Source organism: Mastigoproctus giganteus, chromosome 5 (assembly GCF_048544385.1).
Source record: "Mastigoproctus giganteus isolate SK-2022 chromosome 5, ASM4854438v1, whole genome shotgun sequence".
Classification (NCBI taxonomy): domain Eukaryota; kingdom Metazoa; phylum Arthropoda; class Arachnida; order Uropygi; family Thelyphonidae; genus Mastigoproctus; species Mastigoproctus giganteus.
The window spans coordinates 237,987,537-238,014,182 of record NC_143579.1 but is presented as its reverse complement, the minus strand read 5'-3'; the positions used below and the strand labels follow the sequence as shown (position 1 = coordinate 238,014,182).

Sequence of the window (26,646 nt, the reverse complement as noted above, 5' to 3'; positions counted from 1 at the left end):
GAGTCATGCTTTGCTGAAATCCAAATAAACAATGTTGAAATTATTCCCAAAGTCCAGCTCTTGAGTGATCCTGTTAAAATAGCTAACCAGATTAGTTAAACATGATTTTCCCTTTATAAACAATGCTGAGTATCCTTCAGAATTCCATTTCTATCTAAATGATCCTGAATTCCAACTTTCATCATTGTCTCAATGATTTTCCCTACTACTGAAGTTAGACTGGCTGGTAATTTCCCACTTCATTCTTAGAACCACCTTTATGTATTGGAAATACATTGGCACTTTTCCAATCCAATGGAATCACTCCAGAGTCCAGTGATGCTTGCATAATTTGCCTCAATGGTTCAATGCACTCACTTGCCACCTCCCTTAAGATTATAGGGTATATGCCATCAACCCCAGGAGTCTTACTGGCCTGTAGGCTCCAAGTTTTTTTTAATTAAATAAACATGTGAAATTTCGGCATCGTTAATTACATTTTTTTTCAACTAAACTCCCATAATTTCTTTGACATGAAGGGTTTTTCTTCTGTAAATATCGATGCAAAGTAACTGAGTTCATCTGCAACTTCAGCTGGGGTATCTAATGCTATCCCACATCCATTACATAAGGATATATTATTTTTATATATATATATATATATATATATATATTCGAATAATGACATAGTTAGGAAAATTATGAAAATAAATAAAATAGATAACTTTATTTATTTTCTTATCATTAGAGGCAGCAAAATACACAATCCTCCACATGATGCCCAATGCATAACCGATATTAAGTTTAAAATTAAAATAAGCCAGTAGTATGGCAAAACTATTGAAGTGAAAATTTAAACATAATAGTTAAATTAATATAAAGGTTAAATCAATGGGGAGGGGAAAGAAAAAAAGTAACAAGACTAAAATTGTGGCAGACAGTCTCTGAATAATTTGGAAATTCAATTAAAACTCCAATTAAAAATAATTGGAGTTTTATTAAATTTAAAATTAATGCCAATTAATTGGCTGTCGGCTACAGTCTTAGTCTTTGTTACCTTGGTTTTCCCCTTCCTGTTGATTTAACTTTTATGTTAATTTAACTATTATGTTTAAATTTTCATTCAACAGTTTTGCTATACTACTGGCTTATTTTAATTTTATACTTAATATCGGTTACACACACACACAGTGGATTCCAGTTATTTGGGCCACCAGTTTATGGGGGCAGTCGTTTATTTGGGGCAAATCTTAAAAAAACAGAACCCAATCGAGAAAATAGCCAAGGTTTACTTTGCTTAATTGGGGCAGGAGACTGCAGCACTGGAGATTACCCTAAGATTGTATCCGACCATACCATGTGTTTCGGTCTGATTTCTGGAGGTTACAACCATAAAACAATTAGCAGTCAACTGTTTATTGGGCTTTTCTGTTAGTGCAATCTATCATAAACAGGTAGTAAACTCGATCTTATTGAATTTGCGATAATACCGACAGATGGAATTCTGTGGGTAATTATGGTCAGAAGTGGATTAAGGTCAGTTGAGGCCCCCGGAGCAGAAGAAAATATTGGGCCCCTTAAGAAAAAGAGAGACAGGGAAAATAAAAATACATGTTAACCATTTTTTTAAATAAATAAAAAATATGTACTATTAATGTTTTATTTCCAATAAAATTTGAATATAATATATGTATGATATTATATTCGCGTCTTTTTTTTCAGCTCCTGATAGATGTCGTTTAATTTTTCTAGCTACCATTGGTAGCCTACCAATGAAAAGAAAAATATAAAATTTAATAGTCTGAATGATTAGAATACTAGAGAAGGGATTTTTGGTTATAGTGCAATAAATTAATGATTAATTAAAATTCAAAAAAAATTATTCATAAACTACGAAAATCCAGGTGCTGATGTAACAACAGGAATTAATTTTATCTTAATATAATTTCAACAATATACGATATACTCGTATTTGCGTATATCGTAAGTCTGCTCTGCAGGAGAACCTTTAAGTACAAAGCAGCAAATAAGATTCTATTGCTCCGATGAGCGGTAGGGTAGCCGCGCGGGGCCTATGCAGCGTAGTATGTGTGTATAGTATGCAGCGTAATAATGAAATAATGAAAATAAGCGAATATAAACATACTATCAGGTTTTACTGCCGATTGTAAACTTGTACGTAATTAAAATTGCACATATGAAACCAAACTTGGTGTCATTAGAAAAAAGTGTAAAGTTGGGGTTTTGAGGGCCCTTCAGAAGTCAGGGCCCAGGGCACGCACCCACCCGGTGCACCCGCCGTTAAATCAGCCTCTGATTATGGTGAAATATGTTTACACTTCCATGGAATCTTCAATCATATAAAAAAATTAATTTTCAGAATCTTCTCTTCATTCCTATTTTTAAAGCTTCATAACTTGTTACTCCGTTCTCACTTGTGCGTGCGTATCGTGTTACTTGCAATTTGTGTGTGGCATATTCTTTGTTATTGATTGCTCATCTTTTTACGGTTTTAAATTTTAATCCCCACCCACAAATGTCGGTGAACAGAAATGTAAACTAGTTAGTATGTACATATTACAGTATGTATTAATTCTTCTGATTTTCACGTATCATTTCATTTTTTAATTGGTAAGGTAATAAACGGTAAATTTGTGCTTAATATTCCTTTACTTTTATAGCCTGTGGATAATATTCCTCCTATTTTCGCTAAATAGAATAGCTGTTTAATAGAATTAAAATTCAATTCACAAATGTGATCACAATGACCAGTGCCTACTACACTTTGCATAGTGAACGGTACTTTACTGTGGTGACTCCATCGTAATGTGATTTGATTGTACAGTGAACCAATTGTAAAGTGGGGATCCATTGTATTTTTAACTTTTTACATGAAACTTCGGATAATTGGGGTAGCCGCTTAATCGGACCAAAATGCCCTAGTCCTGACGTGTCCCAAATAACCGGAATCGACTGTGTATATATATATATATTTAAATTTTTTTTTTTAAAAGGAACTTGTTTAGAAATGATTTGTATTTGAACGTTTTAAGTATTAAAATTATTGCTTTTAAATTAATCAAGTCCGAAGAGGATTAGGTTTTATACATTTAGTTACACTTCGCTGTCTTGATAATGTATTTATTAATGTATTATGTACCTCTGAAACATGTCTCTTGATTTGAGCTGATTCTTATAAATGAAACTGTAAAAGATAGGAATTTTATATCTGAAGAAGCTTAAAAATGAGAATTCATTATGACAATTGTTTTAGAATGTTTCTTGGAAATAGTCCAATCATTCTTATGGCTATTTTAAATTTGCTCGTTTTGGATGATTTTGCAACTAGTGTTTTTTTTTTTTTTTTTTTTAATGAGAACCCCAAATACGAGAGGTATTAGAACATATAGTACTTAGTACCATGCTTGGGTTGGAGGTTGAGAAGATGAAATAAGATATTTGTTGAATTTGGACTTGAACTTCTGTAAACTGTAATATTCAAGAAATACGTATGAAGGAAGATTGTTCCAGAAAATGGCAATTGAATGAATAAATGAGGAAGGTGAAAAGTTGGTTCTGTGAATGTGAAGTTGGACAGTAAATGGCTGGTGGCGGCATGTGTTCAGACTGTTTTGAAAGAGACCAGAAATTATAGAAGCCAATTCAGAAGAACAGTGCCCATGGAAGTATCTATAGAAAAGGCATGCAGTATGTCTGGATCGAGTGGAGAGACTCTGTTAGAGAGGAGTCATTAATTAACCTAACTGCCCTCTTCTGAATGGAATCTAGAAGCCTGAGAGGTTTTGGAGGCACCACCTAGACGTGGGAACAATATTCCATGGTAGGGTGGATTTGCAATTTGTACAGAGTTGAACAGCTGTTTGGAAGAAAAGTAATGCAGAGAGTGAAAGAAAACAAGTTTTTAAATGCAGAGGAAGCAATATTTTTAATGTGCTTGTGCCAAGAGAGATTATAAGTCTTTCTGAGTATAAGATAATAAGAGATTATAAGAGAGTAATTCACAAAAGATATATATATCATCTTGCTTAGAAATCGGAGTGTCACCAAAGATAAGCATAGGAGCAGAAGAATCCTTTTTGCGAGATATAATGACAAGACTGAGTTTTAGAAATCAACTAAGTTGTCTTTGCCCCACTGAAGAATTACCTGGAAATTGGCATTTAAGGAATTTGTAGCAGATATTCGAGAAGAAGCTGCTTGAGCAGCGCAAGGTTTCTCGAACTGGAAAGTGGAATGCAATGTGCAATCATCGGCAAAACTATGGATAGAATTTTCAGTCAATGGAAGGTCATTAATGTACAGGAGGAAAAGAGTGGGGAAAGAACTGAAACTTGGGGAACACCAGCATTAGTGGAGAAGTTAGAAGACAAGAGAGCCATCTATAATCACCCTCAAGTGAGTGATCAGAGAGAAAACTGGATAACCAATTACAAAAAAAAAAAAAGTTGACAAACCATAAGATGGAAGCTTGTTTAGAAGACCTTTATGCCAAACACAATCGAAAGCCTTTGAGATGTCAAGAGCAACTGCTTATGTTTCACCGAACTTTTCCATTGAATTTGTCCATAAATGGGTAACATAAGCCAGATTATCACCAGTGGATTGACACTGACTGAATCCATACTGGCGATTGTTGATCAGACGGAAGGTTTCAAGGTAGTTTAAGAGTTGGCGGTTAATTGATTTCTCCATTACTTTAGAAAGTGTAGAAGTAATTGCAATGGGACGATAATTGGATGGGAGGGATTTGTCACCCTTTTTAGGAACTGTTTGGATATGAACAAATTTCCAAGCAGAGGAAAAATACCTTTGGAATAAGAAAGTGAAAAAGACAGCAAAGAAGAGTAAGTTCAGGAGCACAGGTTTTGAGAACAAGTGGAGAAATGCCATTAGGACGTGGAGCTTTCTGAGCAACGAGATTTGTCAAAATCCTGACTTCCTTTTTTTTTTTTTTTTTGAGAACCCCAAACACGAGAGGTATTGGAACCTATAGTACTTAGTACCGTGCTTGGGTTGGAGGTTGAAAAGACGAAAGAAGATATTTGTTGACATTGGACTTGAACTTCTGTAGATTGTAATTTTCAGGAAATACGTAAGGAAGGTTGTTCCAGAAAACGGCAGTTGAATGAATAAATGAGGAAGATGAAAAGTTGGTTCTGTGGGTTTGAAGCTGGACAGTAAATGGATGTTGGCTGGTGGAGGCACGTGTTCGGACTGTTTTGAAAGAGAGAGAGGGAATCATAGAAGCCAATTCAGAAGAACAGTGCCCATGGAAGTATCTGTAGAAGAGGCATGCAGCAGAAACAGTACGTCTATGAGAAAGCGAGTGGAGAGACTCTGTTAGAGATGAATCATTAATTAACCTAACTGCCCTCTTCTGAATGGAATCAAGAAGCCTGAGAGAGGTTTTGGGGCACCACCCCAGATGTGGGAACAATATTACATGGCAGGGCGGATTTGCGATTTATACAGAGTGAGCAGCTGTTTGGAAGAAAAGTAACGCCGAGAGCGAAAGAGAAAACCAAGTTTTTTAGATGCAGAGGAAGCAATATTTGTAATGTGCTTGTGCCAAGAGAGATTAGAAGTCAGGGTAATCCCCAAAAGAGATATATCATTTTGCCTAGAAATCGGAGTGTCACTAAAGATAAGCATAGGAGCAGAAGAATCCTTTTTGCGAGATATAAGACAAGACTGAGTTTTAGAAGGGTTGAAATCAACTAAGTTGTCTTTGCCCCACTGGAGAATTACCTGAAGGATCGGCATTTAAGGAATTGGCAGCAGATTTTCGAGAACTTGAAGCTGATTGAGCAGGACAAGGTTTCTCAAAATGGAAAGTTGAATGCAATGTGCTATCATCGGCAAAACTATGGATAGGATTTCCAGTCAATGGAAGGTCATTGATATACAAAAGGAAAAGAGCGGGGGAAAGAACTGAACCTTGGGGGACACCGGCATTAGTGGAGAAGTTAGAAGACAGAGAGCCATCTACCATCACCCTCAGTGAGCAATCAGAGAGAAAACTGGATAACCAATTACTAAAAACAGTTGGCAAACCATAAGATGGAAGCTTGTTTAGAAGACCTTTATGCCAAACACGATCAAAAGCCTTTGAGATGTCAAGAGCAACTACTTGTGTTTCACCGAACCTTTCCATTGAATTAGTCCATAAATGGGTAACATAAGCCAGAATATCACCAGTGGATTGACACTGAAAACCGAAGACCGCAGGAGGCATTGAATGGAGCAGGTTGGGAATGGTGGGAGGTGTTTTACCAAGATCGTTAATACACGAGTTGGAAGAAAAATGGGATGCTTTCAGGCTTTTAAGCTTTATCCTTGGCTGAAGTGACAACAGAACCATCTGGTGTTTTGACAGAGGTGGGAGCAGAAATGGGCAAAAGTTATGGCCAATAGCTTTGACAAGAGAGTTTTCCACTCTTAGCCTGTTTAAGATCTAGTTTGGACTGATTAAAAACTGCTTTACAATTAAAAGTATTACTTGTAATTGCACAAAGTCAAAACTTTGCTTTTTTGTGTTTAAAAAAAAAAAAAAAACCTGAAAAAGCATACAACATTTGGTCACTAAACTTGAAGTTTGAAGTAAGGTGGTTTTTTTTTTTTTTTTTACATGGTTACTTATTTGGTGTAATCATAGTCAGTGTGCCAAAGCCTAAACTGTTTGTAACTATGTATATTGGACAAACTGTATCGTATGGAATCTGTTTATTGTTAGGTGTATATTGAAAATATTTTTTTAGTCTGGGGCAAAAGCCTTGAGCTATGAAAGCTAATAAGTCATCGTAAAAAGTCTTGTTGGGCCTAGTCTTTCTGTCGTACATTTATTTAAACTATAGTAGTATACAATTTAACTAGTTATATACTTCTGTACTGAAGTGTTTTTTATTTAGAGTAGTACAATAGCATGGCAACTCATGGTGAAATGCCTCCACAATATGAAAATGTTTGCTACGTAGTGCATCAGTTTTCTGAAAGCTATGCGAAGAAAGGCTATGCCTGACATATACAATAACTTTTTTGGTGTTGCCACAATGATGGTAGATTTAATTCACTAAACTGATGCTCCCTTTATATCTTACAAAGAAATAAGTAATGGTAAAGTTGGTTATAAACCATAACTGTCATATATAAACTATGGAGGTTAGGTAGAAAAACCTATGAATGGAGTGGGGAAAGCAAACGTGACCTTATCAAGTTTGGTTTAATCTTCTTCACTGTAATACTACTATAATTGGGTAGTTGTTATTGTAATTTTTGTTTTAACTGTTGTATAATTCCTTTCATTTCCTATATCTCCACAGGGTACAGTGCCTAAATTATTGATTTGGGTATGTGTACATTCTACTGGTTAACCTAGAAATTAGAGCAATCTTTTCTAAATGTTCATGAAATTCATTTGCTCAGGCACAAATAAGGTGGGGTTCTAGCCTGTATACTGCCATTAAAAAAAAAAAAAAAAAAAAAGCATAGCCCATTGTGACTGCCATTAAATCTGGCTGCCCATAATAATGAAGTGTGAATTCTTCCATCCAGGGCTGTCTAGAGAGGATAAATTATTTTTTTACTTTATGGTACAGTTTATGTAACATATATAGACTATAAAATATTTAAGGGCCAAGGCCTCATGCTACTAGGTTAATGCAAAAGCATCATTTTAGCGTAACCATCTACCAAAGTAGCTAAATTAATTAATTAAATTGGCATTGTTTTGGTTATATCTCATATTGTGAATGCCTTCACAACAAGTTGCCATGGTTATTGTACTACCTCGAATAAATAACACTTCACCAGTGGAGGAGCCAGTGACCACCAAATACGGAGAATGCGGAAAGGTCAGAAAATGACCACCGCAAATCCCCGGAGCAATATGGCCTTAGTTGCTAATGCTCCTAAATAACAAACAATCACCAGTGGAGAAGACTACTGTTATTTATTCTCAGCAGATACCACCACCCAGATGGCACCGTTTCAAAGCTTGTTGGCTTCTCTTCGGTGGGTGGGCGGGCAGGTAATCTGGTGTTGAAATGGTGACAACCCAGTTATGATGTATAACTTCACAATATCTGGTGAGAATAAATAACAGTAGTCTTCTCCACTGGTGAAGTGTTATTTATTCGAGGTAGTACGATACCATGGCAACTCGTTGTGAAGGCATTCACAATATGAGATATAACCAAAACGTTGCCAATTTAATTAATTAAACTACTTTGGTAGATGGCTACGTTAAAATGATGCTTTTGCACTAACCTACATGTTAGTCATTCTACCTCATAGCATTGAGGCCTTTGCCCTTAAATATTTTAGTGTATATCACTGCACACCATCAGGCATCTCTCATATTGTGAAGTTATACTTCATAACTGGGTTGTCACCATTGCAACACCAGGGTACCTGCCCACCCACCGAAGAGAAGCCAACAATCCTTGAAACTGCCATCTGGGTGGTGGTATCCACTGAGAATAAATAACAGTAGTCTTCTCCTCTGGTGAAGTGTTATTTATTCAAGGTAGTACAGTACCATGGCAACTCGTCATGAAGGCATTCACAATATGAGATATAACCAAAACAATGCCAATTTAATTAATTTAACTACTTTGGTAGATGGCTACATTAAAATGATGCTTTTGCACTAATGTACATCTAACATATATAGATGTGTATGATTTTTTTTTTAATTAAAAAATAATTTGAGAGCTACTCTGCAAAAACTAAAATTTCACTACAAAATCTGCTCTACTAAAACTGTAGAAGGTAGAAATTGCAGTCATTAATCTTAAATCAATGTTTCACAATCTTTTTGAGCACTATAGTATGTGTCCAGTATTCACATGTATACTAGTTTCTGAAGTGAGGAGCAATGGAGGCTTTGATTTAGTGGTATATAAAATTACACAAGCTGTGGCTTTTGTATATTTGGTTATCATTACTCTGTCACTGATGTTGGAGTAAGTGCACATAATTTACTAATTTCATAAGGTATATTAAAGGATTGTAATATGGTTTATGGACTAGTGATGCAGTTTTTTAGCAGAAAGAACCCAATGACCATAATGAATATATAACGGTTAAATGAGAGATTGGGGATGAGCATAGAATATAAACTACAAATGGTGATATAAGTAACTTAAATATATGACGTACACTCCCAGAACTATGTTCAGGTCCTAACTAAAAGAATGGATTTTTGCAACCTCGAACTGCCCAAGCCCACCTATTTCCCCTATATTCTGTATACTTTTTACTTTCCTACTACCCTATATTTTTATTTCTAGTGAGCCATTAGTTTACCGAATGTAATATAGAGATGCTATTTTCCTCCTTTACCAACTTTTTTTTGCCTCTGTAAAGTTTAGCACCTATCAACTGCTACTTTGAAAGCCAAATTTTCTTTTCTATACTGGGCAATTCTTCATATTTGATTAGACTTTTCAACACATTTTGGTAATTCACTGTCTCCAGTTATCAACACTCGGGATTGCAATGGTATACAGCCTATGTATATGCATTCACGTGGCTTTGTGGTTCTTATGGCTTCATACTTCGTTGTATTCAGTGAGTTATCTTTCTATTTGACATTTAACTTTTGCTTTCTGCCTCTGTTAGGTCTGCCATGAAATATGATCACCATTCCTGTGCATTGTTATTGACCTTTAGGCAATTTCAGTTTTTATACCTCCACCACTGTATTCTGTATTTCGTGACAGAAACAGAGGTGCCCACTTATTTCTGTATCTCTTGTGATTTCAACAGGTGACTCCCAACAACGACATTTGAAATAAGTACTTTCTTGTTTCCCTCCCCTATGTTTTCCATAGTTCCAGTTACCATTTGTAGTTAGCATTCTATGCCCATCCCTAATCCTCTCGTGTGTTTATTCATTATGGTTGGACTATGTATAAGTATAGTGCAAAAGAATCAATAATACATAGCCAAATCTGAATTAACAGAATGTTAGCAAAACGGCATCGTTTTAAGTTATATCTCATATTGTGAATACCTTTACAACAAGTTGCCATGATATTGCACTACTTCGAATAAGTAACTTTACCTGAGGAGAAGACTAATGCTACTTATTCTCAGATGGATACCACCACCCAGACGGCACCGTTTCAGGGCTATTTGGCCATTCTTTGGTACACCATCAGGCATCTCTCATATTGTGGAGTTATACTTCATAACTATTTTGCCATCATTGCATCACTCGGATACCTACCCACCCACCGAAGAAGGGCTAAATAGCCCCGAAATGGTGCCGCCTGGGTGGTGGTATCTATCTGAGAATAAGTAACATTAGTCTTCTCCTCAGGTGAAGCATTTACTTATTCGAAGTAGTGCAATATCATGGCAACTCATTGTGAAGGTATTCACAATATGAGATATAACTTAAAACGATGCCGTTTTGCTAACATTCTGTTAATTCAGATTTGGCTATGTATTATTGATGCTTTGCACTATACTTATACATAGTCTAGACTTTTCCATAGCTTGAGGCTTCAGTCCTAAATGCTTTATAGTCATTATGGTTGGTTGTTGGGTTTTTCTGAAAAAAAAAAAGCTTAGTGTCCCTAGTTCATAAACCATATTACAATTCTTTAATATACTTTATTTAATTTCGTGCGTGTGTGAGGTAGAATTGATAAGTCTGTTAAAGTCCTGATATGAATGCGTAAATTAGCACTCGGGTGCATTTGTCATATCATCTTTAAATTTATTTCTATCTTTATTTTTATCTCTCGATTACCATTGCACTTTTAAACCCATTATTTTACCTATTTCGTGTGTGTTTCAAATATATATATATGTATATATATATATGTCCAAATTAGATAAGTTATAGTGTAATATAAGTACCTCCATAGTTTGAAAATCGATGTAACCCTGGCCAACCGTACCTCCTGTATACATGAAAAATATAAAATATTAGGTTAATTAACATAATAAGCCTTACATGGGAACCCATTTTGCAAGAGACTTTGTCGAGGGCTAAACCCCTACAAAATAAACAACCCATGTTAGACTGAGCCATCGGTTTCTGTTATCATCTGCCTGTATGCCAAATCCAAATATCCATAATAATGGATAATTCATCTAATTTAAAATTAGGTTATAGTAAAGACTATAAATCAGTATAAATCTAGCTGTCCAAAAAGGGTTATGTCTAACCATAATTTGTAAGAATACAGGCTGGATGATATTTAGCCCTTAGGGCTAAATATCATATTTAGCCCTTAGGGCTAAATATCATCCAGCCTGTATTCTTACAAATTATGGTTAGACATAACCCTTTTTGGACGGCTAGATTTATACTGATTTATAGTCTTTACTATAACCTAATTTTAAATTGGATGAATTATCCATTATTATGGATATTTGGATTTGGCATACAGGCAGATGATAACAGAAACCGATGGCTCAGTCTAACATGGGTTGTTTATTTTGTAGGGGTTTAGCCCTCGACAAAGTCTCTTGCAAAATGGGTTCCCATGTAAGGCTTATTATGTTAATTAACCTAATATTTTATTTTTCATGTATTTTTTCATGTATACAGGAGGTACGGTTGGCCAGGGTTACATCGATTTTCAAACTATGGAGGTACTTACATTACACTATAACTTATCTAATTTGGACATACCTAACGTCCGATGTAATGTTCTATCGTTTGATGGCATTAATCGGTTAGTTCTATATGTAACACTTAATAATTTTAGATTTTTACAATTTAACTCTGTAATATTTGGATTCTATATATATATATATATATATATATATATATATTGAACAGATCTGGTCAAATGAATATTTATCAGCATTCAGCTTTCTCAGTCCAATCAAAGCCTTAAACACCTCACTCAGATCTTGCAGGTGCAGACTTATTTCTGTATCATACGGATACAGAAATAAGTCTGCACCTCTGTTTCTGTCATGAAATATAGAATACAGTGGTGGAGGTATAAAAACTGAAATTGCCTAAAGGTCAATAACAATGCACAGGAATGGTGATCATATATTTCATGGCACACCTAACAGAGGCATATACATCAAACAGACATCTGGTCATGTGAATAGAATTATCTATTCAGTTTATATTTGTATGGATATGTAGTGCATAATTTCACCCCTCCCCCCTTATGGTGCAAGAGCTGCTTTGGCTGTATTGTGAGTGATATCACAGTTCTGACTTAGGTATTCTCATTTCTACATCTTATAAGTTATATTGTAACAGCCCATTATTAGTTTTCTGAAATAGTTTGTTGCAATTCTTTAGTTGATGGAATACAAGAATGAATAAATGTTAATCATTTTAAGTGAATTATATTATAAACATGAAAAAAAAAGTGATTTTCTTTGCAGTTGTGTTTAGTACAGCTTAAAGGAAGCCATTTTGGAACTATAAGTTAACTTCTCACATTGTATTTGTATACAGTTAAATACCTTCAATTCATTTGTTTAAACTTAAAGAATATTAAATAGTGGTTTAATCATTTTCAATCTCTGAAAGCCAAAATAGGTTTTTTATTATTATTTAGAAATCAAGTTTTACAAGATCTGATGAAGAAGATCATCAGAGTATTCCTGTAGAAGAAGTTAAAATTTCAGTTGATAGAGCAAAAGTGGCCCAAAAATTTAGTAAGGTAAAAGGTTTGTTTTTTTCAAATAGATATTTGAATTTCATAAAATAGTTTAAAATAGTTCACTACAATTATTAGTCTGTTTACTTTACCTATTTCAGTTCTATATATTCTTAGGATATGCTGTAATGTTGCATAGTAACTGCTACTAAACATTAAGCATAGATTCTTTTTTTCTTTTTTTTTTTTGTGGCCATGTTCATTTGCATAGCATAGTACACTTTTTTTTTTCTTTTTTTTTTTACAAGCTCCTCTAATAGAGAAAAATTGAGAACTGCATTATTGGAAAACAGAAAGCTTGATATTTAAATAAAGCTGCAGTATGATTTTTTAGAGATGATTTTGAAAGGCATATCATTTAGGCTGTTTTTAACCATTAGATCTCATAAAGAAGAATTTGACAACCACAAATGGACTTTACAAAGTCCTAAGCAGCTCGTATGAATTCTTATTCTCTACCTCAAACTGCATGGCACACTTTTTTGAAAGTAAAATGAATGAGAATAAAATAAGTTGTGTTCAGCCTGTATTGTACATAAGTTTGTTTACAGAATTGGTGTTGCTGCTTTGTATTTTTTGTTAATCTAGTGTGAGGATGTATAAGTGAGAGGCCACAAATCATTTCAGTATTTACTCAATATTACTAAATGTATATACAGTTATTTTAGTGCAAGGCCACAGAAGACTTGAAGCTATTTGTTACCAGTTCTATCAAGCATAAAACTGGAAACAAAGCACTTTTTCCAATGTTCATCATGTAGTATAGAAAATAATTGTTACAATATGCTGATATTTCTCCAAAAGAAATAAAGTTTAATCAGGTGTGAAAGGCATTGTGAGACTTAACTAAATTTATCTAATCAAAGACATCCCTCCACACTTGTAAACAAAAATCATAGTTTATTGAACTTGAGTAATTTAAACTTAAAGGAATTTTCCATCAAATAGATAAAATTGCTCAAAAATAAACCTTTTAAATTTAATGTCAATTTAAGTCTAGAATTTGAAATATTGAATAAATTCAATTTTAATTAAAATTGTGATGTAAAGAGCCAAATTAAGTTAGATTTTGTTTTGTAATAAAATCTCAGTTTATATCTCAATGAACTTTTTTTTTTTTCTTACAGAAGTTGGAAATTTTTTTACTTGGAAGAGTTGACTTACTCACAAACAAATTTCTAATGGTACTGATAACTGCAAGTTGTACTATGCATTCCCAAAAACAAGATCAAATTGTTATTGGGAATTAGAATAAGCCTAAATGTTAATAGAAGATTATCTCAGATCTTCCCAGTTACCTTAGATGTAATAGAGCAGAACCTGTGAAACTTAAATTATCAGTACTGAAGATGAACTATACATTCTAAACAAACCAAGAATTCTACTGTTAAACCACAAATTTTGCATAACTTATAATTTTAACTAAACTAAATTTCTTAACTTAAAGTTTTTTTTAACTAAAGGTTAATAAAAAAAAAAAAAATGCTTGGAACACTCCAAAGATTCATAAAATTAATTTTTATTATTTAAAAAAGTAAAATGTGTCACTATAAATGAATATTGAAATCTTAATGTTAAGAGGAACCAAAATTCAAGCCATAATTTCTAACTAGTTTTTAAATTTGGAATGAAATTACCTTCATATTAAAATGCATAAACTTAAACACTCAATTTTGAATAGTCTGTATTGGTGCTATTCAGTTGGTGGGCCAGCTCCAAGTTGGAGTTGGCCTGCTAATTGAGTGGAAATCATCTTGAAAGATTATTCCACTGGTCTGCAGAAGACCCAAGAAAATGTGTCGAAAAAATTAATACAAAATATAAATTATGTCAATTTTATGTATATTAAGAGCAATTTGATTTATTTATCTATTCAGTTTTTCTGTTGTTCTGTAGCCCCTTCAGTGAAAATTGTCTACTGTTAATGAATGCACTCAGTGATCACTAAATTGTGACCAGCCCATCTGTAATGGACTAGCGCCTCCGTAGCCAGGTGGGCAGGAGCAGCAGTGTGTAGCACATGCTTCTTTGATTAGACTGGGGTTTGAGCCTGTGACCACCAAATATGGAGGATGTGAAAAGGTCAAGGAATGATCACCGCATATCCCCGGAGCAATATGGCCTTAGTTGCTAATGCTCCTAAAAGCCAAATAACAACTGTAATGGACTGCTGCATAGCTTGCAAAATAAAAAGCTCTTTTAATACCCCAATTTGTAGGACTCTATCATAAACCTGAAGGGTTAACAGCTATGTAATAATCACTATTCAGTAGCAAAAGTATAGCCACAGTCTTTTTTTTTTTTTTTCCCCAGGAAATGTGCAGCAGCGCAGAATGATCTGTTTTTTGTGATGTGAATGATTTGGTTTCACTCTTGAAAATGACTTGCTACATGTAGAAATTTAATTCTTTCTCCAATTATGAAACAGGAACTTTTTTAATCCATCAGCTATCTGACAGAAAATACTCACAGAAAATAAACATTCTCTAGTAATCTTGGGCTCCCAACATTACACTAATTGACCACTCCATCTGTAATGGATTATGCCTCATAGCTTGCAGTATAAAAAGCAGAACAGCTTTGTATATTGTAGCAGTCATAATTTATCTGGTTGTTGGAAGTCAGTGATAAATTAATAGTTATGGGATGTTGTAAAGATATCATTGAGTTTCAAAGGGGCATGTTTATGTGAGCTGGTGAATTGATTCTTCCATTTCGGAAATAGCATATCTTGTCAGTTGCTCATGGCCATCTGTAGTTAAGGTGTACAAAGGATGATGTTGAATGGGTTAAACCACCTTCTGCCTACAGAATTGTAAATGATTACGCAAGGTGGACCTTCATAGTGAGCAAAGGGTGCAGCACATTCTACTGACTCTACGACAGGTCACTGTGCAATAGTTGACATCACTATACTATATGATATGGTAATGCAAGAACAATATCCAAAATGATTGTTCGCTACCCAATCAGACATATGGGATTCCCCAGCAGACAACCTAAGAGGCACCCTCTCCTCACTGCTGATCAGTGGTGAATGCTGTGGTGTCAACAACATGCAGGTTTAAATACTGGAGGACTGGAAATGAGTGTGCTGGTCAGATGAGTCCAAATACATGATGGAACACTGATGGATGCCTTGGTGTGAGCAACAAGAGTTCATGGACCCATCGTGCATGGTGCCCATTGTTTCACTGGTGAGTTCTATGGACCATGGAGAGTTCTAGGAGACCATGTGCACCTTACCATGTTGCATCTTTTCCTGGACAGAAATTGGATCTTCCAAGATGAGAATGTTGCATGTTATCAGGCCCACATTATGCATGAGTGGTTTGAGGAATGTAGTGAAAGATATCACCCATCATTCCAAATTTGCTTGAATTCAATGCAATTGAACACCTGTAGGTTATTTTAGTTGGAATGGGAAATGAGGCATATGGACACACAACCATCATCTATTCTGACAATAGACAGTCCTGCAGGCAGCATGGCTGCAAGTTTCAACAGACTTCTTCAAACATCTAGTGGAGTCAGAACCTAGGTGAATAGTGGCTATCTGTGTGAACAGTGGCCCAACATCCTACCTAATGGTAGGTGGTCATAATTTAGTGATTACTGAGTGTATATAAATAAATACTTATATTTAAATTAAGAAACGGCCCAGAAAGCCTTGAACTTTGGGAAACTAACTATGATGTTAGATATTGCATTTGCATCATTACTACATTGCTGAATTTTCAACTTTCTTGAAATTCAAAGTGACATTACTTGGTGCATTTGCATCATTATTACACAGTTGCAGCTGTCTGCCCTAAAATATTATTAGTCTAAGAAGCATAATTTTGACATCTCTGATATAGTGTGAATAAGTTACAATTGGGTTGGCACCCCTTATACCTATGGTACCTCCCGTCACCACCAAATACGGAGAATGTGGAAAGGTCAGAGAATGACCACCGCATATCCCGGAGCAATATGGCCTTAGTTGCTAATGCTCCAAACAACAACCTATGGTACCTACTTTTTCACTGTTAAGAAGACAAATAGCTTTGGAACAGTGCTGGCTGAGTGGTTAGCATTAGCAAGGGCACATGATGCAAGAAAGCAAACTTATATAGCATCAGCCAAAAAAAAAAAAAAAAAAAAAAAACAACCCCTTATTTTACCCATCCCCTTGCTCCAAATGTTTGCCAAGTTCTGCCTTGAATCTATTTAAGCTATTGACTTCTACAATGACAGATTGAAGTTTGTTCCAGCAATCAACCACCTGCTGGCTAAAGGCAAAATTCCGCACATCTATCCTACAACTGTCTTTCCTTAATTTGAATTTATGCCCTCTCAGATGATTATTCTGAGCAAGAGGAAGAATCCCATCAGCATTGAGCATGCTCAAACCATTCAAGACTTTATACACCTCAATCAGATCACCTCGAAGGTGCCTAGTCTCCAGACACTGTAATTTGCGAAACTTAAGCCTTTCTTTGTAAGAGCAACCCTTTGTTCCATTCACTAATCTTGTTGCCCTTCTCTGTACTCGTTCCAACAGCTCTACATCCTTCTTAAAATGAGGCCTCCAGACCTGTATACAGTACTCAAGGTGGGGCCTGACCATTGCCTTATATAAGGGGATAATCACCTCCTTATCCCTGCTGGAAAAATTCCTGTATATCATTGACAAGACACCCTGAGCTACTCTTGCAGACAGTCTGCACTGCTCAGATAACTTCATATCTGCCTGCACAATTACCCCCAGGTCCTTTTCATTCTCAACCACTGTCAGTGTAGTACCACAGAGTTGATACATTACTCTGGGATTACTGCTTCCCATATGTAGTACTTTACATTTCTCAATGTTAAACTTCAGTTGCCACCTCTCAGCCCATCTGCTCAACTTTTCTAGATCCTGTTGCACCAGTGTACTGTAATTAACAACCCTGCCAACCTTCGTATCATCTGCAAACTTGAACATTAACCCTGATATACCATCAATATCATTTATAAATACAGAAAACAATGGATCCAACACTGAACCCTGAGGGACTCCCTAATAACATTAGTCCACAAAGAGCAGTGTCCATTGATTACCACTCTGTCTTCTCCCTCTCAACCATCCCTTTATCCATAGCAGCAATTTTCCTCCAATGCCACACTGCTCCAATTTGTGCAGCAGTCTTCCATGTATCAAACAGTATCAAAGGCCTTTCTAAGATCCAAATATATGATATCAAAGTTATTCTTTGCATCCAGTTCTTTTGTGACTACATCATAGTATCCAATCAAATTTGTCAGACAAGACTTCTCCATCCTGTGTCCGAGCTATACTGAAGTCTTGTCTAGATGATCCTGCAATGCTTCTTTAACCAGTGCCTCCATTAATTTCCCTGGAACAGAAGTTAAACTAACAGGTCTGTAATTACCTGTGTCTCCCTTTGATCCTCTTTGTAGGTTGGGGTTACATTTGCACATCTCCAGTCCATGGGTACCTCCCCTGAGTCCAGGGAAGCTCTCATAATTATGGCTAAGGGTTTGCTTACTTCCTTTGCTGCCTCCTTTAATATAACTGGATAGATTCCATCCACCCCAGGTGCCTTTCTTATGTTTATCTTCAACAATTTCTCCTCCACTGTACTCTCAGGTATTACAAGATTATCTAGCTTACTGCCTGAGTTGAATACACTTCTGGCATTCCCCTCCCTGAATAACTCCTCATGTGTGAATGTAGATGCAAAATATTCATTTAGTTTGTTAGCTACCTGAGCAGGATCATCAACAGTTGAACCATCGATATCAAGTGGACCAATCTGATTCATCCCCTTCCTTCTAGAGTTTACATAAGTAAAGAATTCTTTGCATCCCTTGCCAAAGACTTCTCGTAATCCGCCTTCGCCTGCCTAACCTCCTTTGTAACTTCGTTACAAAGGAGGTTATATCTCTCATAGGCTTCTGTGTCACATGTTAGTTTATATGTATCCCATGCATTTTTCTTCTCTGTCACATGTCTAATTATCTGACATCCATTTAGGCCTAAACCTTGACAATATTTCTTTGTTGGTATGAAAAGCTGTTGTTGTTATTTGGTTTTTAGGAGCATTAGCAACTAAGGCCATATTGCTCCGGGAATATGCGGTGGTCATTCCCTGACCTTTCCGTATCCTCCGTATTTGGTGGTGATGGGCTCGAAACCTGGTCTAATCAAGAAAGCGTGTGCTACGCACTGCTGATCCTTCCCACCTGGCTACGAAGGCGCCATCGTATGAAAAGCCTAGTACTTTCCAAGATTAATTCTTTGAATGCTTCCCATTTTGAATTTGCTGTTGGTAGCATCAGTTGGTCCCACTGTAGTCACCTTTATGAAAACAAAAACCCTTCCCTTTACCCTTGATGGTAGTTACCTCTTTGAGTAAATCCCACTTCAGCACATTGTGATCGCTGCCACCTAGTGGTTCCTTTATCTGCCGATTCTTGTTGCATGAAGAATCACTACTGATAATCAGATCAAGAGTATTACTTCCTCTAGTTGCCTCCCGAACATGCTGCTGTAGAAAACAGTCATCCAATAAATCCACAAAAGCCTTGCTAGTGTGTGAGTGACCAATCCGCAAATTCCAGTCAATCTCTGGGAAATTAAAATCCCCCATTATAAGACTCTGATTTACTGGCCCACTATTTCTCTACACAATTGCTCATTATACTCGTCAGATTCATTTGGCCTACTCTTATTTTTCCTTTCCCAGTGCTTATGTCACATCAAACAGACTCAACATTGCATTGTCCACCAACATCAATTGGATGCACTTCCTTAGATTTTGTTTCTTAACTAACAGCATAATCCCTCCTCCCTTTCTGTTCTGTCTATCCTTTCTGTACACATTGTACTCCCCAAATTCCATTTCTGCATTCCTTATATTTGTGTGACACCATGTCTCTGATATCCCAATAATATCTGCCTTTGATGTCTTGACTAGCACTTCAAGCTCATCGAATTTATTTACCGAACTCCTAGCATTGGTGAACATGCAAGTATACATGCACCTGTTTCTACTCTTAGTTACCCTAACACAGCCCATGTATTTACTTGTTCCACTGACTCCCAGCAGTTCTGGAAATCCCCATTGCCTTGCTTTCCAGGCTGCTGCTCAATTGCATTTCAATAGAAGTAGTGCAAGAATCACTTTTACCTCTACCAGCGGCTACTGTTAGTCTGTGTATCCCCCCCAAGCTAGCAGTTTTCCGACCCACCTAACTCTGCCTCGATAGCATCAGCAAATATTCTTGCACCCTTTCTATTTAAGTGTATCCCATCCCTGGAGAAGCAGTCTCTCCTGTTAACGAGCACAGACCAGGCTTAGAAAAATTCTACCCCTTGAGCCTTGCACAATCTCTCCAGGGTCGAATTGCTCGACAAGGCTCTCATCATATACTCCCTCCTAGCGGTAATCAATTGAAACTGGTGGTAATCAATTGAAAATAATTACTAGTGGCTGGTGGTAATTGAAAATAAGTACTAGTGGCAAATTTATATAGCATCAACCAAAAAAAAAAAAACTACACACTTCACACCCATCTATACCCTCTAAGAAGTTAGTATTAGTAATGGCCGCATAGTGCAAGGAAGCCTATGGCTTATGCTGCACCAGCCAAAAAAAAAAAAAAAACCCTGAATAAAATGATAGAAAAAAGGAAAGGAAATTAAACCTATTATCCTATGCACTTTCCTCACCCGAAGGTACTATCCAGGTGACCTTTGAATTTCCCCAAACTGTCAGCCTCTACCACCCATTAGGCAACTTATTCTAGTAATTTATAACCTGCTGGCTAAAATAAAACTTCCTGCAGTCCAATCTAAACATTTTCCTCCGTAACTTGAATTTATGTCCTCTAGTTCTGGCATCATTCATAATCTTGAAAATTTCGTCCTCATTCATTTTACTAATGCCTCTCAGAGCCTTAAACACCTCAATCAAATCTCCTCTAAGGTGTCTAGTTTCCAAACTCTGTAACCCACATTCAAAGTCTTTGTTCATAAGGACGTCCTTTTGCCAATCTCACCAGGCAAGTTACCCGTCTTTGCATCTTTTCAAGAAGCTCGATGTCTTTCTTTAGGTGCAGTCTCCATACTTGAACATCGTATTCCAAGTGTTGTCTAACAAAAGCCTTATATAATGGGATTATCACGTCCCTATCTCTACTTGCAAAAGTTCGATAGATCATCGATAGGACACCATGGGCCTTCCTTGCAACCTGTTTAAATGCTCAGAAAATTTCATGTCTGACCATATTGTAACACCCAAATCCCTTTCCTACAGTACTGAACACCCAAATCCCTTTCCTCCAGTACTGAATTTGACTAGTTCTTCCTTGAATTCTTTTCAAACTATCTAGTTCCCCAACATAATGGAAGCCTATTCCACAAATCAGCCACTCACTGGCTGAAGGCAAACTTCTGCACTTCTATACTGCAACCATCCTTCTTCAACTTGATTTTTATAACCCCTCTTGTGTGTGTCTTAGCAAGAGGAAAAATGACATTACATTGAGCTTACTCAGTCCATTCAAGACATTAAATACTTTGATCAGATCATCCTACAGTTGTTTAATTTCTAGATTCTGCAATTTGTGGAACTGAAGCTCTTTCTAGGCAAGAGCATCCTTTTGTTCCCTTCACAAATCTGGTTTCCCTTCTCTGACCCATTCCAGAAGATCTACAGTTCCTAAAGTGAGATATAGAATACTCAAAATGCAGCTTACCCATGGCCTCATACAAAGGGATAATCACCCTTTCTGTGCTAGCAAAGTTTGTGTATATCATTGACAAACCCCCATGAGTTGTCCTGGTAGCATGTCTTCATTGCTCAAATTAAATATCATATATTCGACTGCACAATTAACCCCAGGTTTTCCATTTTCCTTTTTGTTTGCACACTTCCCTTTAGATTGCACAATTAACCCCAAGACTTTCATTTTCCCCTTCAGAGTAGTGTAATGAAATTTTCATTACAATACCCTGAGTATAGTATCACACAATTGATAAGTTACTCTGGGATTACCTCTACCCATATACAGTACCTTGTATTTGTCAATGTTAAACTTCAACTGTCATTTCTCAGCCCATCGAACAAATTTTCCTAGATCTTGTTGCAGTAGCTCACCCTGATAACTGCCATTAACCATTGTGGCAACCATTGTTTAAAAAGGGGCATATTATTATGAACAAAGAATGGTGTATTTCACTGAATGTTCAATAGCAAATTTAAATTCGTAATGTCTTATGCTTTGTGCATTTTTTAACTTAGTAATTATTACTATGTACACCCTTTGGCATCTCTCATATTGTGAAGTTATACTTCATAACTAGGTTGGCATGATTGCAACACCAGGGTACCTGCTTACCTACCGATTATAGGGCAACAAGCCCTGAAACAGTGCCATCTGGGTGGTGGTATCTGCTGAGAATAAATAAGTCTTCTCCATTGGTGAAGTGTTACTTATTCAAGATAGTGCAATACATGGTAACTCTTTGTGAAGGTAGTCACAATATGAGATACAATTAACTTGATGTGCTATTCATTACAATTTACTATTACAAACAAAGAATGGCATATTTCACTGAATGTTCAATAGTAAAAACAGTAGAGGAGGAAAGAGACCTGGGAGTTATTATACAGGCAGATATTGAGTTTTCTGAATAGTGTAAACGGGCAGCCAGGAAAGTCCATGGTGTCCTATCAATTGTTTATTGAATGTCCTCCTGTAGAAATAAGCAGGTCATAATTTGGAATACTCTGTTCAAGTATGGAGACATCTGAAAAAAAGACAGCTTCTTGAAAGAGTCCAAAAATGGGCATCTTGGATGGTGAGATTAGTAAAAGGATGATTGTATAAGGAAAAGCTTCAATTACATGGACTTGGCAACCAGTCACCTCAAAGGTGACCTGATTGAGGTTTAAAGGCTCTGAGAGAGATTAGTAAAAAGATTTTCATTGTTATAGAGAATTCCAGAATTGGGGCCATAAATTAAAATTACAGGGGGTTGAGGTTTAGATTAGTAGAACAAGTTGCCCTTGCAGATAGTTAAGGCTGACAGTTTGAAGTTATGTCCACCTCTGAATTCTAGTGTGGAGTTTCCTTTAAGACTTGGCAGCATATGCTAGTTCAACTGGCTTGCAGGTTGTATATGGGGAAGCCCCCCTGCCAGTAGAATTGTTAAGTTTTGATTTCTGTATTTCCCTATTTTGTTCCCAAATGATATTTCAATCTCATTTGGAAAAGCTTAGTACATCTGATTATCAGTTATATTAGATTTGTTAATGAGCAGGCAGCACTCAAATGAGGAAATCTCCCATATTCTTACATAAGAAAAATTTGAATTGAAATTAACATTTTTTTTATAAAATAGAACATAAGTTCATTTGGCTCTGTATAGAAATTTTCTTTTGTCTTACTTTGCATTAATACTGAATTTAGTTTATCTACTGGTATGCTTTAATGTGATTTTATTTAATTAATATACTTTCCTTTCTTTTTGTTTCTAAACTTAAGAATTTCTGAGTGAATTCAAAACATTGTATTTTGGGACAAGATTATCTAGTTAAGTGGAAATCTATTGTTTAAAATTAAGTTCCAATGAACTATGATTTTCAGATGAATGTATTGTTGTCTTTGGTTAGCCAAAGTTTAACTGTATACTGATTTGGGAAATCTCATCCGGGTATGAGAACTGGCCAACAGGCCAGATGGCAAAATAATGGTAGATATGAAGGAATGAGTTGAAATAATAGCCTTGATGTATGCTCTTGTTGCAAAGGAAATCTCAGTGTGAAAAGGACCTTTTCACACTGAGCTTTTCTTTCCATTTTATTATTGTGATTAAATGAAATACATTAAATCTTTATTAATATAATTTTTTTGTACGCATATCATTTTGCACTCATTCAGTCTTCAATCATTATACACAACTTAATTTTTCTTTTCTTGTATTGTGGATGCCTAGGGGCAAAAAAAATAGTACATGCAACCCCTCATTTGGCAGCTTAAGTCTGTACATGACTTAACACATTTTACCAATATAACTGTCATTGATAAAATGTTAGTGTAATGGATTAATGCCAAATCCTATCAGATTTGGATAGCACATTAGTTTATATGAAATTTTTTTTTAAAAATAACTGAGGTAATCTTCACAAAGGCATTTGGAAATTGAGTACAAATGTAAAAAGTAGTATGTTTTATTGTTGGATTTTTTGGTGTATTTTTTGTTTGCTTTCTAACTGTTATTGCATGTTAAATTATTTAAATCTGTTTAAACAAAACATCTTGAATTAAATTTGCTTTTACTTTTGACATATAGAAATTCTCAGTATTGTAATAGATCAGACTATATTTGATGCTGCAAGATTAGTAGTGTATGAACTATATATATATATGTTGAAGGCCATGATATAGATATATATACTAAGGATTTAGATGTGACAGAATCCTAAGTTTGTTACTTAATTTTTTTTTTTTTTTAACCTAGGATAAAAGCAAAAAATTCAACTCATGATTACATAATGATCTTTCAGTACAAAAGCTTGTAATTTATTTGGTGTACAAGCTTTGCTGGAGAAAATAAGAGAAATGGCAACTCTGCCTTGGCTGTAGTAAAAACATGGTTAGTAGACTGTGAGAATGCTCCTCTGTTTTTTTCCCATATTTATTAGCAGCTGTTATCTGATATGTCTGTACTGGCCGAAAACACAAGACCATATCATTACACTTACATACTCAAAACACTACGTACAAATGGCTGGCTTTAGCGCAAGCTACTTCACAAGATGTACAACAGTGGCTAATGGGGGGGGAACCCTAGGGTCTGCCACAACAACACATGAAATCTCTACTCTGTTCTGTCAATTTCTGTATCATCCAAAGTGAATCCACAGATCATTGTTTTAGAAGAGACCACCACCAAGTTATTCTCAGGTGCTTAGAGGACTGTTGTCATTCATAATGTACTTCGGAATAATACTTCACCATCACTGTAACAGCCCTTTTGAAGGTAATCTAGTACTACACAATGCTGATCCCAAAAAGCTGACAGCATTACCTTGCCAGCACTTGATTGCATCTTTGTCTTTTTTGGGAGATGGTAATTCTGCATGCTTCTATTGTATTGTGATCCTAGTGATGGATCAAGTTTCATCCATAATGACTGGCCATAAGAAAAACCCCTTGCTTTTCCTTGCACATTGACAACATTTCATGTGCACATTTGAACCCTTTCCTTCTTCTGGTTAAGGGGTCAGAAGTCTGAGAGCCCATCTAGTAGACTCTTTACTGATATGCAACTGCTGATGAATGATGTACCATGTGTCTGCTATTTTTAGCTTTTTTAAATCAAAGGTTTTTACTTGTATTTAATATTTACTTGTTATTGTTATTTCTTTATTGATTTATCTTTTTTACATTTTATACCTTTGTTGTTTTATATTTTGACATGGTGACCTAAGTAATTAGGTCAGTGAAACAGAAATTTTTTTTTATATCACCTGGTTGTGGTGCATTATAGCCTTAGTTGCTAATGCGCCAATAAAACCCAAGAACCAACCAACCATTGATGAATGATGTTCTTCACAGATCCTACACTAATTTGGAGCTTTGCAGTGAGTTCTTTGAGGCTAATACGATGATCTTCCAGGATTAATAACTCTGGTTTTGCAGAACTCTTCTGTTATAGAAGTTGCTGGGCATCCTAGAATTTCTTCATGCACTGACATTCTTTAACATTCAAAATATTTATTCCAATGTGAAACAACACTAACATGGGCAGTCTTCTCATTAATAGCTCACCATCCTTGCAAAAAGAGGAACCAAATCATTGATCTGTATTCCACTTTATCCATAAGCTTCACTTTTTTAAGCATTGAAAATAAAATAAAATTTCTGATTGAAACCAAAATTTGTGTGGTTGCTATAGAGATTAAGGTAAAAAAAAAAAGTGCATCCATTATCAACCTGCTGCAGGATGGAAGCCTCCTCAACAATTCATGCTGAGGGAAATGGACCATAATCTGCCAAGCTGGTCCATTGTGGGTTGGCAGATCAGCCATATTCAGCAGTCAGGGGCTTGAACCCCAGTCTACTCAAAGAGCATGTGCTACTGCACTCCCGCTCCTGACCACTCGGCTACGGCGGCCTTGAGATTAAGGTATCAAACAAAAAAAAAATTTAATCTTTCAATCGCAACAACTACTGGGCAAATGCAAATTTTTTTTTTGTTTTTTTTTAAACACCTCCCTCTCATATATAATTGAAAAAACCCCATGATCTGGCAGCCTGTCTGCACTGATAAAAACTTCATATCTGACTGCACAATTACCCTCATGTCCTTGTTATCTTTCCACTACCTTGAGTGTAGTACCATACATTTGGCACATTATTCCAGACTAGTTAATTTGACTTCAGTGGTAGAAAAAAATCTTGGAGGCAAAGATTAAGAGTGCAATCCACGGATATTTAGATAGATGTGAAATTCTGAAGGACACACAACTTTAAGGGTAAATCATATTTAACTTAGTAGGCTATTTTGACACAGTTACTCATGAGCTGGATTTAGGGAACAATTTTGACATAGTTTATTTGGATTTTAGCAAAGGTCAGTCGTGAGAAGTTACTGTGTAAGCTTGAACAGATTTGGATTACTGGTAAGATTCTAAGACTGATTGCTGTAGAGAAGGCAGAGGGTTGTGATTAAACGGATATTCTTCAGTGGGCCCCTCAAGGATTGGTTCATGGGGCACTGTTTCTCATTTTCATAAATGACATCGAAGAGACAGGTGTTATGTCAAAATTTGCAGGCTACATAAAGATTGGTAGGGTCATTAATGACCCTACCCTCATTTGCCACTGATCATTAATGATCAGTGGCAAATGAGGAAATCTCCCATCTTCTTACATAAGAAAAATTTGAATTGAAATTAAGATATATTTTTTTTATAAAATAGAACATAGGTTCATTTGG

General features: G+C 35.9%; 1 protein-coding gene across 16 annotated transcripts in view; it reads left to right on the top strand.

The window, feature by feature from the left end:
• LOC150086311 (uncharacterized) overlaps nt 1-26,646 on the top strand; it is a 452,317-nt gene that overhangs the window by 221,235 nt on the left and 204,436 nt on the right. For all 16 annotated transcript variants that reach the window (XM_090374473.1, XM_090374476.1, XM_090374471.1 and 13 more), the window contains one exon: nt 12,546-12,650. In XM_090374473.1, coding sequence (XP_090230599.1) covers nt 12,546-12,650 — 105 coding nt within the window. The remainder of the gene's footprint in view (nt 1-12,545; nt 12,651-26,646) is intronic.